At 42.8% G+C, this 17,846-nt stretch overlaps 1 protein-coding gene and 1 long non-coding RNA gene across 3 annotated transcripts; one reads left to right on the top strand and one right to left on the bottom strand.

Annotated features, from left to right (window-relative positions):
• Nucleotides 1-988: 988 nt before the first annotated feature.
• Nucleotides 989-9,773, top strand: GJB6 (gap junction protein beta 6). 2 transcript variants are annotated; one of them, XM_077158800.1, is made up of 2 exons: nucleotides 989-1,071; nucleotides 8,242-9,773. In XM_077158800.1, exon 2 carries the CDS (start codon nucleotides 8,257-8,259, stop codon nucleotides 9,040-9,042), a length of 786 nt encoding a protein of 261 aa, XP_077014915.1. In that variant the 5' UTR covers nucleotides 989-1,071; nucleotides 8,242-8,256; the 3' UTR covers nucleotides 9,043-9,773. The 2 variants fall into 2 exon arrangements, with proteins under 2 accessions (XP_077014915.1, XP_077014916.1); XM_077158801.1 differs by lacking the exon at nucleotides 989-1,071 and adding an exon at nucleotides 2,221-2,346.
• Nucleotides 4,361-14,206, bottom strand: LOC143681618 (uncharacterized). The gene is made up of 3 exons (XR_013174754.1): nucleotides 13,992-14,206; nucleotides 8,280-8,421; nucleotides 4,361-6,229 (listed from the first exon to the last, which is right to left on the bottom strand). It is a non-coding gene; the product is annotated as an uncharacterized LOC143681618 (long non-coding RNA).
• Between the last annotated feature and the right edge of the window lie 3,640 nt (nucleotides 14,207-17,846).

Genomic DNA, 17,846 nt, shown 5'->3' with positions numbered 1-17,846 from the left:
TGTAAAGCCGGGTCCCTCAATAGCTTCCAACACTTCTACCCCACCAACCCCTCCACCACCCCCATCCCCGCCCTGACCTTTCTGGGCTTTGTCTGTAAACGGGAGGGACAGCAGCCTTCAGTGGTCCACCAGTCACTGACCACAGCCAGCCTGGGGAAGACCTGTGCTGCTTTCCAAGGAGAACGCTTAAGACAATGAATGGAGGTAGCTATTAAAAACAATCCTAATGAACCCTAAACCTTTTAACTTCTTAAGTGGTCATTAATGAATAAATAACAGCAGTCACTGGGCCCGCTGGCTGCTCTCTAGGAAGAAGGCCGTGACCCGTGAGGCTAAAGAGGGAGTGGAAGTGTCCAGAAAGGAAGACTGATGTGTTCCGGCAAAAGCACAGCCAGCGGGGTCCCTTCCTGACCCCCCAGAAGCAACTCTAGGACCTCGCTAGGGCCGGGGTAGACCCTGGGACTAAGCCCTCTCCCTCAGGGGCCACAACGGGCGTCCCAGGTCTCAGCCACTCGCTCCTGCGACTCTGCACCCGTGGGCCACGAGCACGGCAGCGAGCACCCCAAACTGCCCGCTGACCCTGAGCTCGTGCCCGCTCTCCCGGCGACCCCACGTGCCTCCACCCCGCCCTGGGGCCCCGCGCACTCAGCCTCGGCCCCTCCCTGCGCGACCCCCACGGACCCACGGACCCTGCCCCTCAGCTTCCAGTGGCCTCCCACAGCGAACCCCTAACCCGCCCCCCATCCCATCACGCGGACCCCTCCCAACGCCCCCCCAGACCTCCCAGCCCCTCCCCCGCACGCCGACGCCCCGCGCCCCGCGCCCCGCGCCTCGCGCGCGGGGGGCCGAGCTCTGCGGCGTTGGCAGAGGTGCGCCCTGGCCCGAGCGGCCCGCGCGAGCCGAGTCAGGGAGAGGCGGGGTGGGGGCGCGGTTAAAAGGAGCCGCAGGTGGGAGCGCGGGCCTCACCGGGAGCCGGGCGGGAAGCCGGACTCCGACTCCAGGCGCGCCGCAGAGCCCGCGCGCGGCCCCAGGCCCGGGAGCTGAGCGTGACGCCCGCCCGCCGCGCGCCAGGTAAGCGGGGCTGCGGCGCCAAACCCGGCTCCGAGCCAGGCGCGGGGGGCTCCCGGCGGAGATCAAGCACCTTGGCGCGCGGGGGGGCTGCCCTCGCGCGGCCCTGGCGGGGTCCCCGACCCCAGCCTCCTTCCGGGGTGGGGGTGGGGGCCACTAGAGGCGCGGGCGAGCCGAGCCCGCGGGAATATTCCCTGAGCGTCGGGGACGCGGGGCAGCCTTGAGGGGCGGGTCTGGACGTGGGTACCGGGCGGCCTTCTCCGCCTTGGATCCGCATCCTCCGAGGCTCCGGCGACCCCGGGCGAGCCGTGGCAGGTGAAGCAGGGGGTTGCTCACCCCTCCGCCCACCCCCTGCCCACACCCCCACTCCCGCCGCAGACTCGGGGGAAAGGGTGGCTGCTTTGCCTTTGACCCAGACGGCTCCTCTTGGCCGGCACAGCAGGTTTTATAAACGTGCAGCCTCGTGTGAGGCCTGCGCTCTCCTCCCCCCCCGCCCTCCCCCCCCGCTTGCTTTGTTGCACTTCGGATTTTCTTGGGCTTTTCTGCGTCACCTCCTGGTGTCGCTTGGATTTGGGGATGGAAGTTCAGTACAGCAGCAGTCTGGACTGTGCCGGTCCCGGCTAAAAGCAGCCCGCACGCCTGCGGGTGTAAACATGTGCGACTCGGGAAACGCCGACGATCGCGGTGTGGACAGCAGTAATTAAGTGTAGTTGGTGACGCATCTAAGCTAAAAGGTGAAGGGGACCAGTCACAGGTGTCCCCCAGCATCCTGAGTTGTGCTGCCTGCCCGGCCTCCGTTCCTGCAGGGCTGGAAGGGGCTGGGGCTGAGTGTGGCCGGCGCCAGCTCCTGAGGCCTGAGCAAGGGCGAGGGGCTGCGCCGTCCCTGTCAGTGTCCCCCAGCTGTCACGTTGGCGCCTGATTGAATTTAACGACGCACCTTTGCTGCTTTCCTGCACTAGACTTTCTCTTGCCCCAGTTCTAGTAGAATTTGTCCAGTATTTAAGAGAACATGTCCTATCCTGTTCCAGTGCAGTTTCCTTAGAATTGCAGGATGCTGCTCAAACGGGGAGCGCTCTGTTTGCATCCGGCAGAGCTTCTGGGGGTGTGGCTTGAACCCTGCCAAGGCGGGGAGGAGGGGGTGATGAACAGAGACCGTCCACACTGCAGCTTGTGACCTAGGGTGGCCGGTTGTGAGAGGCTCCCGCCAGATTAGAATCGGGAAGACGTTATTCGGTCCAACTGCATCACTGATTTAAAAAAAAAAAAAATCTGATCCAGGTAATGGTGACTTCATTTTCTCTCTCTCTCTCTCTCTCTCTCTCTCTCTCTCTCTCTCTCTCTCTCTCTCTCTCTCTCTCTCTGTCCTTTTTTTTTTTTTTTTTTTTTTTTAATTTTTCTCTTTTGAACTATTAGCTAGAGAGTTTAAGAAGGAAAAGAACTACATGGAGCTTTAACTAAACAATTTCGGTAGGGTGAAAGAAAAATTCTAACTTGCCAATAAATCCTCACCATGCAGTTTTTATTCAATATTCCAGAGGCTATAAATGGGCCGTCTCCTTTGGTTAAATGTTAAGTAGAATAAAATTATGGGAAAAGAACAAGCTGATTTTTACCTTCTACATTAGTTAAAATGTTAAATAGAGTAACATCATGGGAAAATTATTTTCAACCCAGGCTTCTTGATCCATGAAGGCATAACCCTTCCAGTGGCTTCTTTACTGTATGTTCGATTTCCTTTTTATTTGCTTGTTCTATGAGAATGGAACTGGACCCACAGAGAGCCTTTTCATTTTTATTCTCAAGGTCATTTAATTCTAGTTATACTTAAATGTTTGGAAAGGACACAGATTTGCTTGAATGAGCAGAGACTGCTAACGAGATCCAGAGAAGGGAAGTTGAATGTAATGGAAATTTTTTTTCTTTGAATTCTTAAATGAAGTAAGGAACATATGAAATGTATGGACTGTCCATTTTTATATTTAGACTTGATAGAAATTTTTTTCCCTTTTAATTTTGAGTTAATTTTGAAAGGCTATGAATTCTAAATCTATTGTTATCCTTTGAAAGGCTAGTTGCTGAAGTTTTGAGTCATTAAATTTAAAATGACTCAATCGAGTTGTCCTTTGGATGACTCGAGATTTCTGGAGACATAAAATATAGATTCTTCTGGAATGGGGAGAGAGTTGGAGACTTTTCAAACTGCTGATTTTGGGGTCAAGAATATTTTACTGGTTTCTCAAATTATCTCCTCCCTTTTTTTTAATGCTCAGGGAATGGGTTTGAGATTGAGTTGTTTTATTATCATACTGATAGGAAAAGGAATCTACACCAAAGAGCACCTTTATTTTTAATGTATCAGGAGAGTGGCGCATCAGAAAACTAACAGTATCCAGAACAGTTCTGGAAGGATGAAGAAAAGCTACCCAAGAAATTCACATGATAAACAGAGCAGGAATTAAAGGTGCATGGCCAACAGTACTATTTTTTTTTCTCAACAGGTGACATGCCCTCTGACATCAGAAACCGCACAGACTTATAGTCAGTGCCATGATTTTGCTCCACTGGCTTCTAGGTAGTACAGGGGAGAGAAGAAGAAAGCCTGAAACCCTGGAAGCAGGGACTTGATCCTGATTCTTCTCTGTGCTTAAAATACTGTGAGACCTTGAGAGCAAGGCTTAGCTTTGCTAGTTTTGCTTTGATCTTGTTTACTTTTATCTACATTCAAATACCCAGAGCCAGAGCTAACCTGGAAATTATGAAGAGTGTGTTCTGTTCTCAGATCTATCAAATATTCAGTGAATGAGACAGACAGATAGATGATAGATGGATAGATAGATAAATAGGCAGGTGGGCGGGTGGATGGATGGACATTCAGACCAAATGATGGGCAAATGTGGCAAAGTGGTCACTGGGGGACTGGGGGTATGTTAGAGTTCTCTGCGTGGGGATTGTATTATTTTGGCAACTGTCCCTGTAAGTTTGAAATTATTTCAAAATAAAAGGTTTAAAAGAAGAAAAAAATCCACTGAATGACTTTGAAGGGGTCATTCAAGGGAAATAAAACTCTCTAGAAAGAGAAAGATACTTTCTACCTCTTGTCTATGCTGAGGGTTAACACGGTAATTTTTAGGGCTAGTCTTTGTTTCTGTCATCAGTGAAACTACAAAGGTATTGTTAATCAAACAAGTCATGAATAAATTCTTAAACCAGAATTTTTACAACAACCGAGAAGTTACATTACTATAGTAGAATACTAATAGATCTAAATTACTTGAATTTTAATTGCGGCAGAATGTGTGTATTATCAGTAGTAAGGGCAATGATTTATTTATTTTTAGTGTTAAATATTTAGAACTATGGCTTTAGTATCAAGAATGTGGCCTGGAGTTATTTTCAGTGATTAAATATGCCATGAAACCAAATACAATTCATCTTTATTTGAAGATAAAGGTCAAATGTGACCACATCCTTATAAGTTGACTACTATGGTAGCTAAGCACATGTGGTCCTTCCTGACAAGAAAGCCAGAAAGGTGCCAATTAAAATCAACCTCCCTTGTTTAAAAAGAAAAGACGTTAATAATTTATTTTTATTGAAAGAGACCCTCCCATTGGCTGCAGGCCTCTCAAAAGCATAAAAAGAAAGAGGTATTTTGTTTATGAAAAATTGCAAAGTGCTCAAATGGGGGCAGTGATTTTGGAGAGGAATTTCAAGTGAGAGAAAATTTCACAAACAGTCATTGGCCTTTGATCTTCTTGTAGTCAAAATGTTCATGAAAGGGTGCCCTCAGGGCTGAAATGTGTTTAAAAGGGAAACTTGGGGACTTGGATCCTCGCATCTCTCCTGCCCCCCCGGGCGGCAGTTCCCGCTGCGATTCTGCATCAGCCAGCTTGGGGTGGGCAGCTGGTGAGCGCAGGGCCGTACCCCACCGACCAGGCGGGAGGAGCGAGTGGATTCCGGGGTCCGCTTTATGTTCCTTCCCTTTAAACCCCGCTCAATCTTTTTGACCGTTGCTCACCTCCAGCTCATCCCTTGAGGAGATGAGTTCCTGGGGCAGCCAGGCCTCTCCAGTGATGGGGCAATGTGGCAAGAACTTTATAGTACCCCAAGCAGCTGGAGTGCCCCGACCCTATTACAGTGGTGAGGTGAGTTCTCCCTTCTGGCTTTGAGTCCCCAGGGAATTATTTGCAGGACAGATAGCCCGGCCCCACTGGCAGGACCCTCAGGGACCTGTGGACCAGATAAAAGATGTTGAAAGAGAAGCTTCCCCTGTTAGGAAATATTGTTCAGATTTATCGAATGAAGGGCACTTAGGGCGATGGGGAGAATAGAAAGCACCCCACAGAAAGAGAAAGGCATTCTTACCTGCCAGGGGAGTTTAAATTCTATGGACTTGGCAGGATTTGAGAAAATGTATATATAAACTTGCTCTTACTTTAGAGATCAGCCTGTTTGTTCTTCTCCAGGTTTCGGGCCCCTGTCTCATTCCGAAAAATAAAATTCTGATCCTGTTTGCAAATATTGCAGTATTTTAAGACCAAATACTTCTGAGCAAGGAGACCCGAGATCTTCTACAGCGGCTAGTGCTAGCGCCACAGCTCTCTCCGACCATATTTTTAGAAATAATGGGAGATTATTTTCTTTGAGAAAGTAAGGGGTGTAAATTAAGAATTTCTGCCTTTAATCATCTGCTGCAAGCATTGGGCCGGTCCCTTTTTTCTTCTTTTGGCTCACGTAGCTTATTTTTCTTTCTTTTTCATATCTACCCCACCCCCCACTTTTACATTTTATTTTCCTTTTTTTTTTAAGGTTCAACTCATTTAGGGTTTACACATCCTGACGTGGTTTTTACATGTATAGGCCACTCTACTGCATTTGTGTGTGGTTTTCTTGCTCATCTTCCATCTTTTTGTCTCTTAAAAGGAGCTCATTGGGGGTTCCATAAATCCTACTCTTCCTTATTTGAATCTCTCATAACTGTATCAACACATGCCTTTAAGAATCCGTCATCCCTCTTGAGCTTCCCTTCTCAAATCTTTGGCTGTAGAATTCTTCCTTGCTTTTCTTGCCAACTTAAAAAATTAATATGAGTGGTGCACTGGTGGCTCAGTAGCAGAATTCTCGCCTGCCATGCCAGAGACCCAGGTTCGATTCCCGGTGCCTGCCCATGCAAAAAAAAAAAAAATTAATATACATTCATAAAGTCTAGGCCTAAAGTTAAACCATAATTTGAGTGTTTCCAGTGTGAGTTTTTAGCTCAATTTTAGTTTGGACTTAAAAATCTATATGTTCTTATTAAGCCCTGTGTACAAACTTCCTATTCCATGGTATTCACATTGAAGACTCTAAGCATGTTTAAGTCCTTTACTTTTTTCTGGGCAGTGGAGTTGGAATGGGCCAATAGGCCACAAAGGCTGCAATAATTCATTCAGCAACTCTTCTGAGAACCTACTCCAGGCAGTTGAAATAGCCAACATCTGTATGTATTAGATGCTCAACAATTGCTGTAGGAAGGTTGCAGGGCTTTTATTCAGTTGCCTCTGGCATTGTGGTGAAAGGGAGGCGTTTTCCCATAAAAAAAGCAAAGAGAGAAACTCTTTGAACTTGACATGTGGACATTTCTACCTATTACTGTACTTGTGCACCCCTTAGTTCAGACAATGGAGGAGTCAGCACCCAGCCATGAGAGACCTGGTGGTGATTGCTCCTTTTGTCTAAGAAAAATATGGTGTCTAAAAGCCAAACAGAGGGCAAAACTGAATTTCTAAGAGAGCCAACTAAAATGGGAGGCTGCCTCTTTCTTAAAGGGAGGCCTGGCTGACTTCCTAAGTCTGTAAGACATACTGCTTCTCTCCTTAAAGAGGCAATGTTACCCACATTTAACCAACTGTTGGGAAGAGCAACTGACGCGAAGCGGGGGGCAGCTCTGTGAACATGCAGAAGCTACAGGGCTTGGTCTGAAAAAGAGAAGGATGAGAATGTGCTCCTCGTGCCTTCAGGGAGAGCAGAGTTTCTCTCAGACTGTGTCACCATGCCTTCAGTACAGCAGAGCTTTTCTAGGACTGTGTCGCCAGAAGGACTTGGTGGCTCCCTCATCCCCTAACACAGTGTGAGTGCATTTTTCTAAGGGAAGGGTGTTTCATTTTCAACAGATTCTCAGAGTCCCTGGTTTAGCTTTTTCTTTTCCCCCTAAGAAGAATGCTGCCCAATTCTTTAGTCTTCTGTGGCAATGCAGGACAAGAATTGTAGCAGAACTTTCCATAGAGATAAAGTCCTTTCTCTTGGGATGTTAAATCAGCCTGACAGCTTGGAGGCTGGGCTCTCCTGGGCCTGGTCCCGTTGCAACCGGCTCTCCTTTTCCTTGGGAGTCTCCATGGGAATTGTTCCCGGCTGGTGATATAAAACAAGCGCTGGCCCCTGTTTCATTTTAAGGACAAGTGAGCAATTTTTATAAAAGCTTGTGATTCTCTCTTGGAAGCGGCCCTTTCAGTACTTTACAATATTAGGTTTCCTAATGGCACATGATTGCAGCAGATGATGTTATTCAAGCTAGAATTGACTATAAATATATTGTACAAAGTAAACTAATACATACTTGATCTCTTTTCTGCTTTCTTAGTCTGCTGGGCAAACCAGATTATATCATTCCAATGAATTTTTTTTCCCCCTTGGATAAACCTTTAATGACTAAAATCTGCTGTGGAAGCTTTGTGATCCCTTGGACAAAACCAGACTGATGTAATATGTATTTAGAAAGCCATTAGAAGGGAATTTAGAAATGAATTTGATTGCCTGTGTTTCTCCATTTTAACATCAAGGGGCATCCTAATATGTAATCAGAATTTGGTGGATCTAAAACGAAATGGATGGCTGAGCGATGAAATGCTCACCAGCCAGGCAGGGGACTGGGGTTCGATTCCCACCCCATGCACCCAAAATAAAATAATAAAATAATAAATCCCCCACAGTTATAACGAGTCAGAAACACTAGAATGTTTTTAAAGTGGAAAGAGTCCTTATCAGAAAACCTCCTACTAGCAGGTTGGCGGGTTGGAATGATGAAATCTCTTTGTTTAAGAGAAATTTGTTTCCGTCTGTCCTGTTACTATCCCGCATCCTAAAATTCGAAGGACCCTCATCTCGATTGACCTTGGTTCGTTTTTGTCTCTTCAGGACCGAGCCGGCGCCATGGACTGGGACACCCTGCACACCTTCCTCGGGAGCGCCAACAGACACTCCACCAGCATCGGCAAGGTGTGGATCACGGTCATCTTTCTCTTCCGGGTCATGATCCTCGTGGTGGCCGCACAGGAAGTGTGGGGCGACGAACAGGCTGATTTTGTCTGCAACACTCTGCAACCGGGGTGCAAAAATGTGTGTTACGACCACTTTTTCCCCGTGTCCCACATCCGGCTGTGGGCGCTGCAGCTCATCCTGGTCTCCACGCCAGCGATGCTGGTAGGAATGCACGTCACCTACTACAGACACAAGACCGAACGCAAGTTCAGGCGAGGAGAGAAGAGTAGCGAATTCAAAGACATCGAAGGCATTAAAAAGCAAAAGGTTCGGATCGTGGGGTCCCTGTGGTGGACGTACACCAGCAGCATCTTTTTCAGGATCATCTTTGAAGCCTGCTTTATGTATGCATTCTACTTCCTCTACAACGGGTACCATCTGCCCTGGGTATTGAAATGTGGGCTCGACCCTTGCCCCAATCTTGTCGACTGTTTTATTTCTAGACCGACAGAGAAAACTGTGTTTACCGTTTTTATGATTTCGGCATCTGCGATTTGCATGCTGCTTAATGTGGCTGAATTGTGTTACCTCCTGCTGAAAGTTTGTTTTAAGAGATCAAAAAGGGCAGAGATGGAAAATAATCACCCCAACCATGCCATAAAAGAAAGTAAGCAAAATGAAATGAATGAGCTGATTTCAGATAGTGGTCAAAATGCAATCACAGGTTTTCCAAGCTAAACACTTCAAAGTAAAATGTGGTTGATTCACAACAAAACGATTGTCTTCTCCTGAACGCAATGCCAACTTAAAAATTCCTTCTCTAGGCTGAAGAGTTTCTGTTTATAAATGACTTTCTTAATAGAGTCTGAGATAACTTTTTGTAGAATAACTGTGCCATTAATATACAATAAGATCAGACATGTGGTCAATCTCTGAAAACGAAAAGATTGATAGACAACTCTGCCTTAAAGTCATTTTAACATGTTTAAGTGGACTCTCTGACATAGTAGATACATTTAGAAAATTTAAATACATAGCTGTTGTTGATAAAGAACATTTTATCTAGAAAATGATACTTTTATTAGTAATAGATATTTTTATAGAATTGAATGTTTTAGTTATGACTGGGAATTTATATAAAGTATTTTTATAATGACTGTTCTTTCTTACCTGGAAAAACATAGAACATTAGTTTTGGAATGATGCCAACTATCTAAATTTTGTACTTACAAAAGGTCAACCTTGTAAATATTATTTGAGCATTGCCTATTGACACATTCATGAATGATCATGATACTCTTAAGATGGAAAGTATTCATTGCACAATATATTCTTACTGCTTTCTGAATGTTGTTGTAGCTATATGGAAATGGAATGCTTTTTTAAACTAGCCTATTTGTCAATCATTGTGAAAAACTGAATCATGACTGTGATTGCCTCAATAAAGATAATCCATTGCTTAAGCCTTAATATGCATTATGAAGTTCTGTGCAATCTATCATCAAAGTACCTGTGGACCACCCTCCCTCTCCTCATGGTAGGATGAATTGGTTGGGTCACCCTTGTAGGGGGAGCGACGGGTTTCTGCTGGTGGGTAGAGTTGCTGAGGAATCTGGCATTTGCTTAACAAGTAAGCAAAGCCAACTCTAGCTATCCCCTAGATCCTAGAGAGACTGGCTGCTTGTGGGACACTGAGTAAATGTCCTCTGGGTCATCCAGTCTTAATAGAGAGGAGGTTGGGGAAGTAGCTCTCAGACAAAGCCTGTCCCCAAGGTCTCATTACCTGGATCCTGCAGACCATTGTAACCTAGAGAAGTAGCCACAACTCCACAACCATTCATGGGGAAACCTCTCTTCCCAGGGATTTCCAAAGTGAGCACACAGGATTTCAGTATGGGTATTGATGAATCAGTCACAGGCATGTCACTCTTCTGCATGATGATATGCACACTAATACAGTCTTTACAGAAAGGGAAGTATTTAGCATGCTATGCTGTGTATGGGAAAGACCTAATGAAGAATGATCCAGATGGGGCTTAATGTGGTGCTGATTCATAAAGATCTCTTTCAGAACCCCTTTCCAGAATAACAAAAAGTAACTCATTTTCTCCAGAGTCCAGAGTAAATCCAAGACATCACATCATTTCCTCCATAAATGTTGTAGTACCAATCTATAAAAACCAAAGACCACACTTTTTAAACAAAACCATAATTCTATCATCACACTAAAATATCCCATCAGTCTTCATAATTCCATATTACCACAACTGAAAAAAGAGAGCAACTAAAGTAACAATGACAATTAATGTCATACATGATCTTGGACTGGTTCTAATAATGAAGAAGAAAAGCCTCAAAAGGGCATTATTGGGACGTATGAAAAAAATTGGAATATAGACTGAAATATTTGTATCAGTGCTAGAGTTCTTCAACTTGATAACTGTACTTAAGGTGGTTCCCTAAGTGTGCCGGTTTGAAACTATTGTGTACCCCAGAAAAGCCATGTTCTTTAATCCTCATTCAATATTGTTGGGTTTGTGGTTCCCATGGAGGTGTGTCTCCACCCATTCAAGGTAGTAGCTTACTGGGGTCCTTGAAGAGGGAACCATTTTGGAAAAAGCTTCAGAGATGAGAGAGACGTTTGGAGATGGAGAAAGAAAATGGCCCCCAGGGATGTCTTTTGAAATGAGAAACCAGGAGAGAAAGCTAGCATGTGCTTTCCCAGCTGACAGAGAAACCCCAAATGTCATTGGCCCTTTCTTGAATCAAGGTATCTTTCTTTGGACGCCATAGTTTGGACATTTTTATGGCCTTAGAACTCTAGACTTGTGACTTAATAAATCCCCTTTCTAAAAGCCAACCCATTTCTGGTATATTGCATTTCTGGCAGCTTTAACAAACCAAAACAAACCAAAAAGTTAAAATCTTTGTTCTTAGGAAATATACGTGGAAGTATTATGTGTTCATGGAGCATAGTGGATACAACCTACTCTCAAACATTGGAAAGTAGATAGACAGACCGATAGATGGATTGATGAATAATAGATAGATGTAGATAGATAAATAGATAGACAGACAGACAGACAGACAGACAGGGTACTGGTTTGCTAAAGCTGCCAAAATGCAATATGCCAGAAATGGGTTGGCTTTTATAGAGGGAATTTATCAAGTTGCAAGTTTACAGTCCTAAGGCTGTGAAAATGTCCGAACTAAGGCATCCAGAGACAGATGCCTTGACTCAAGTAAGACCAGTGGGTCCAGAACCCCTCTGTCAGCCGGGAAGGCATGTGGCTGGCATCTGCTGGGCTCTTCGGCTTCTGCTGTCAAACAGCTTCCCCAGGGGCATTTACTTTCTGCATTGCCAAATGCTGGGTCTTGTGATGGTTCTGTCACTTCTGTCAGCTCTGTCGGACCTGAAACTTTTTCCAAAATGGTTCCCTCTTAAAGGACTCCAGTAAGCAACCCACCTTGAATGGGTGGAGACACATCTCCACGGAAACCACCTAATCAAAATGTCCCACCCACAACTGGGTGGGTCACATGTCTATGAAAACAGCTTAATAAAAAGGATCTCACCCAATAATATAGAATGAATTTTAAAAGAACACGGGTGTTCTGTATACACAACACTTTTAAGCCAGCATAGACAGACAGACAGATGGATGGGTGGGTAGATAGATAGATAGAGATACCTATCTATTTAATAGTTAATATGGCAAAATGTTAAAATTGGTGCATCTGCCAGGGGTGAAAGTCTCCCTGGAAACATGGGATATGAATCTCAGGAACAAGCCTGGCCCTGGCACCATGGGATTAATAACACCTGCCTGACCAAATGGGGGAAAAGAAGTGTAACAAAATAAAGTATCAGGGGCTGAGAGAGTTCAAATAGAGTAGAGAGGCTACTCTGGAGGCTATCTTAACACAAGCTTCAGCAAGATATTGCTACTTACCATGATTTGCCAAACTCTAAGGAAAACCATTCCTGCCAACTCTAAAGAACACCTATGGCTCTATCTGAGATTCTACAAAAGTTCCATGCACTATGGTTACTTTCCAGAAACCTATAACCTCCAGACGGGTTCCTAGGCCAGTTAAGTCCTGAAACCCAGGGGGGCCAGCCTCTCCAGAACATTAACTAGTCCCATCCCCCTATCCCATTTATCAACAACCCTTTCCAACATGAAAAGTTAGAATGGGCATAGACCAAAGATTGGGAGAAGGAGCAAAGGAAGAGAAGATAGGATTTAACAAATGACTGTAACTCCTGAATCATTATATTGATATTTCTTTTAGTCTCTAGTGTCTTGGAGCAGCTAGAAGGAAAAAAACTAAAATTGTGGAACTGTAACCTGTGGCATAATTTTATTCTTGGCCTGGTGGCTTAGTCTCTTTCTCTCCCTCCCTCGCCATTTTGGCACGTCAGGTTCTTCTAAGCCTCTGAATTACAAGCCTCACCAGCGACTAGTGATGATGCAGCCTTGTCTCTCTAACCCTATTGGCCTTCTCCTTAGTCCTCCACCTACCCAACATCCTCTGCTACGGGTACACTCAGGAACAGCATCTCTATGGTCACAGTCACTCATCCGTCCTCCCTGTGTGATTGGCTACCCTCCCCTGGAGGCCACGCCCTAACTCCGCCTCTCCTCAAACTGTATATAATCCAGGGCTCGTCAAGCCTCGTGGTCTTTAGCTTCTGGCGGCCCTGGCATAAGCGTCTACCAACAATAAAGCTACCTCGCTTCATGCCTTAATTGACTCGGCCTCCAGTCCTTTAGACCCGCAGCGAGGTCTCCTGCGCGCGCCCCTTGGACCCAGACCCCCAGCTCGAGCCCCTTTTCTGCGTGCGGCAGTGTCGTCTAGCAAGCAGTGAGAAGCTGAGGAGTAGAGGGTCCCCGATAGCTTAGTGGTTGGCCCAAACCGCAGTAACCCATGCCAAACTCTGAAATCTGTTCTGTAACTACTTGTTAGAATGTACTTTGAAATTTATTGGGTTTTTTGTATATATGTTATATTTCACAACAAAAAATTAGGTTGTTCACACAAAAATAATAATATATTTTGGAATTATAATATATGTGTAACTAAAATAAAAGACACAAATTTAAAAACTGGATCAAAAAAATGACAAAAAATTGGTGGATGTGGGTATCCAGGGAGCGAGGTATGTTGGAGTTCTCTGTATGGGTTTTGCATTATTTTTACAACTGCCCTGTAAATGTGAAATTATTTCAAAATAAAAAGTTTAAGAAGAAAAGTAAGGACTAATCTTTTACAGCTACAAAATCCACTGTCACACTAAAATTCAGTGTTCATAATTTCCCAAATTGTCCTATAAATGGTGCTTTTTAAATTAAACTTTCTATTTTGAGATAATTCTAGATTCACATGCAGGGGAAGAAAACAATTCAGAGAAATCCTATGTACTCTATACCCGGTTTCTCCCAATTATATATTGTAAACTAAAGTGCAATATCACAACCAGGATATTGACTATATTATGTCGATATTGGGACAGACATTTCCATCACCACAAGGATCCCTAAATTGCCCTTTTATAGCCACACCCACTTTCCCTCTTGCCACTCGCGCTCTCCTCAACCCACGGCAACCATTAACTTGTTCTCTGTTTCTATAATTTTGTCATTTCAGGAATGTTATATAACAAATTGGCTTTCTTCACTCACCATAATTCTCTGGATGTCCATCCAGGTTGCTGAGTGTATCATTCCTTACTGAGCAGTGTTTCCATGTTGCAGATGTGCTACCATTTGACCATTTACAGGTTGAAAGGCATCTAGGCTGTTTCCAGTTTGGAGCTTATCCAAATAAAGCTGTAGGAGCCAAAGGATTAACAGAAAACCTGCGGAATCTATTGGGAGTGACTGGCTTCAAAGTGGCCCTGAGGAGGTCTGCAAACAGCGAGCTCCCAGCTGTGAGCCTTATCTGGGGACGAAGGGAAAGAACATGGTCTGCAAACAGACTTGTTTTGTTCCTACTTTCACACACGAAGTATGGAATGTTCCCTTTTTGCTACCCAGATATCCGGGAGGCTAGATTGAAAGTAACAAGAGAACAAGGGAGTAATATACTGAAAAAACAGGCTTGGTCAGCAAAAGAGCTATGAGAAATGATATAAAATAAAGCAGCTGGGGCTCTTTGGGGCAGTCATCTTGTCTGTCTTCTGTGTGTGTCTGTGTGACTCATTCCGCAGGAAGTGTCCACGTCTGTGTTTTTTATTTCACAGGGGTTTCTGAAAGACTGCAACATAAAGCTGCTATGAACATCCATGTACAGGTTTTTATTTCAATGTACGTTTTCATTTCTCTGGGATAAATGTCCAGGATACAATTGCTAGGTCCTAACATAGTTGCGTATTTGGTTTGTAATGAAACTGGCAAGCTGTTTTCCAGAGCGGCTCTACCATTTTACATTGCCACCAGCAATGTATGAGTGATCCCGTTTCTTCCCATCCTCACCAGCATTTATTAGCATCCTCATCTCTGCTTTTTAATGTTAGCCATTCTGATAGGTGTGTAGTGACATCTCATTATAGTTTAATTTTCATTTCCCTGGTTGTCTATGTTGTTGAACATCTTTTCATGTGCTTATTTGCTATCTATATATCTTCTTTTCTGAAGTGTCTCTTCATTTCTTCTTCCCATTTCCTAACTAGATTATTGAGAATTCTTTACATATTCTAGATACTAGTCTTTTGTAAGATACGTGGTTTGCAAATTTCTTTTCCCACTCCATAGCTTGACTTTTTCATCCTTGTCACAGCATCTTTTGCAGAGTAAAAGGTTTTAATTTTGATGAAATCCAACTTATGAATTTTTCCTTTTGTGGTTTTGGTGTCAGATTTGAGAACTCTTTTCCTAGTTCTAGATCCTAAAGATTTTCTCCTATTTTTTCTACTACTTTTATAGTTTTGTATTTTCTATTTACGTTTTATAGTTTTACATTTTCTATTTATGTCTGTGATTCATCGTGAGTTCATTTATAAAGTGTGAGAGATTTATGTGGAGGTTCTTTTTTTTTTTTTTTTTGTCTATAGATGTCAGTTGCTCAGCACCATTTGTTGAAAAGGCTATCTTTCCTTCTTTGAATTGTTTTTGCACCTTTGTCAAATATCACTTGGGCACACTTATGTGGAACTACTTCTGAGTTTTCTGTTCTGTCCCACTAATTGAATTGTCTATCCCTCTACTAATATCATGCAGTCTTGGTTACTGTAGGTATATAGTAAGTCTTGAAATCAAGTAGATTCTTCTCTTATTATTATTAATTAAAAAAAAATTTTTAAACATAACAAACACAAACATTCTTACCATATGATCATTCCATTCTACATATATAATGAGTAATTCACAATATCATCACATAGTTGTATATTCATCATCATGATCGTTTCTTAGAACATTTGTATCAATTCAGAAAAAGAAAACAGAAAAAAATTCAAACATGCCATACCCTTCCTCTCCCTTTCATTGATCACTAGCATTTCAATCTATTAAATTTATTTTTCATTTGTTCCCCCTATTATTTATTTGTTTTTAATCCATATGTTTTACTCGTCTGTCGATGAGGTAGATAAAAGGAGCATCAGACACAAGGTTTTCACAATCACACAGTCACATTGCTAAAGCTATATCATTATACAATTATCTTCAAGAAACGTAGCTACTGGAACACAGCTCTACATTTTCAGGCTGTTCCCTCCAGCCTCTTCATTACACCTTAACTAAAAAGGTGATATCTATTTAATGCATAGGAATAACCTCCAGGATAACCTTTCAACTCTGTTTGGAATCTCTCATCCATTGACACTTTATTTTGTCTCATTTCGCTCTTCCCCTTTTGGTCGAGAAGGTTTTCTCAATCCCTTGATGCTGAGTCTCAGCTCATTCTAGGATTTCTGTCCCACATTGCCAGGAAGGTCCACAACCCTGCGAGTCATGTCCCACGTAGAGAGGGGGAGGGCGGTGAGTTTGCTTGTTGTGTTGGCTGAGAGAGAGAGGCAACATCTGAGTAACAAAAGAGCTTCTCTTGGGGGTGACTCTTAGGCCTGATTTTAAGTAGGCTTAGCCTATCTTTTGTGGGGTTAAGAAGTAGGTTCTTATTTCTTCTCCTTTTTTCAAAATTGTTTTTGCCATTCTAGTTCCTCTTCCTCTCCGTATAAATTTTAGAACAATCTTGTTTATGTCTATAAAATTCGTCCTGGAGTTGTGATAGAAATTGCATTATAGCTTTTGTATCAATTTGAAGAGAACTGATATCTTTACTATGTTGAATCTTCCAATCCATGAACATATTATGTCTCTCTATTTATTTGTCTTCTTTGATTTCTTTCAACATAACAATAGTTTCCAGCATACAAGTCCTGTCGATGTTTTGCTAGATTTACACGTAATTATGTCTCTTTTTTTTTAACAATTGTAAATGGTATTTTGTTTTTAATATTGACATCTATGTGTTTATTCCTAATATACAGAAGTACAATTTATTTTTGTATTCTTATCTTGTATCCTATGACCGTGCTGCACTCAATTAATAGATCTAGGAGTTTTTTTATAGAGTCCTAGGGATTTTTTACCTAGACCATCATGTCATCTGTAAACAGGGACAGTTTTATTTTTTATTTTTTCCCTCTCCAGGATATATGCCTTTTATTTTATTTTCTTGCCTCATTGTACTGGTGAGAACTTCAAGCATTATTTTGAATAATAGTGATAAGAGTAAAGCCTTGGTCCTGACCTTAGGGGGAAAGCATTTTAGTCTTTCACCATTAAATATGATGCTAGCTATAGGATTTTTTGAAGATGGTCTTTATGCACCTGAGGAAGTTCCTTTCTATTCCTATTTTTCTGAGAGTCTTTATCATGAATGAGTGTTGAATTTTGTTATATGCTTTCATTGCATTAATTGACGTGATCACATAATTTTTCTTATTTAGCCTGTTAAAATGGTAGACAATATTGATTGAATTTCAAGTATTGTACTAGCCTTTCATCTCTGGAATAAATCCCATTCGGTCATGTGTCTAATTCCTTTTATATAGTGATTAATATAATTGTTAATATTTAGCTAAGGACTTTTGCATCTGTATTCATCAGGAATATTGGTCTGTAAGTTTCTCTTTTTCTATACTATCATTGTCTGATTTCAGTATCAGGATAATACTAGCTTCATAAAATGAAGTGTGAGATGTTTCCTGCTCTTTTATTTTCCGGAAGAGATCTGTGGAATTGATGTTAATTATTGTTTAAACATTTTTGTAGTTATTCAGTGACACCATTTGGGACTTGAGATTTCTTTGTGGAGAGTTTTAATTACAAATTCCTTAATAGATAAAGAGCTATTCAAGTGATATATTTCATATTAGAGAGTTGTGGGAGTTTGTGTTTTCCGAGGAAGTGGTCCATTTCATTTCAATTTAGGTGTGTAAAGCGGTTCATAATATTCCCTTATTTTCCTCTTGATACGTGCAAAGTCTGTAGTGATATTGGTGATTTGTGTCTCGATGGGTCTCTAGTGCATCC

This window comes from Tamandua tetradactyla, chromosome 4 (genome assembly GCF_023851605.1).
Source record: "Tamandua tetradactyla isolate mTamTet1 chromosome 4, mTamTet1.pri, whole genome shotgun sequence".
NCBI lineage: Eukaryota > Metazoa > Chordata > Mammalia > Pilosa > Myrmecophagidae > Tamandua > Tamandua tetradactyla.
The sequence above is the reverse complement of the archived record's forward strand: the minus strand, read 5'-3'. Positions and strand labels throughout refer to the sequence as shown.

Coding starts and splice junctions, on each gene's coding strand:
- GJB6 (XM_077158800.1), top strand. CDS start 8,257: ATGGACTGGGACACCCTGCACACCTTCCTCGGGAGCGCCAACAGACAC.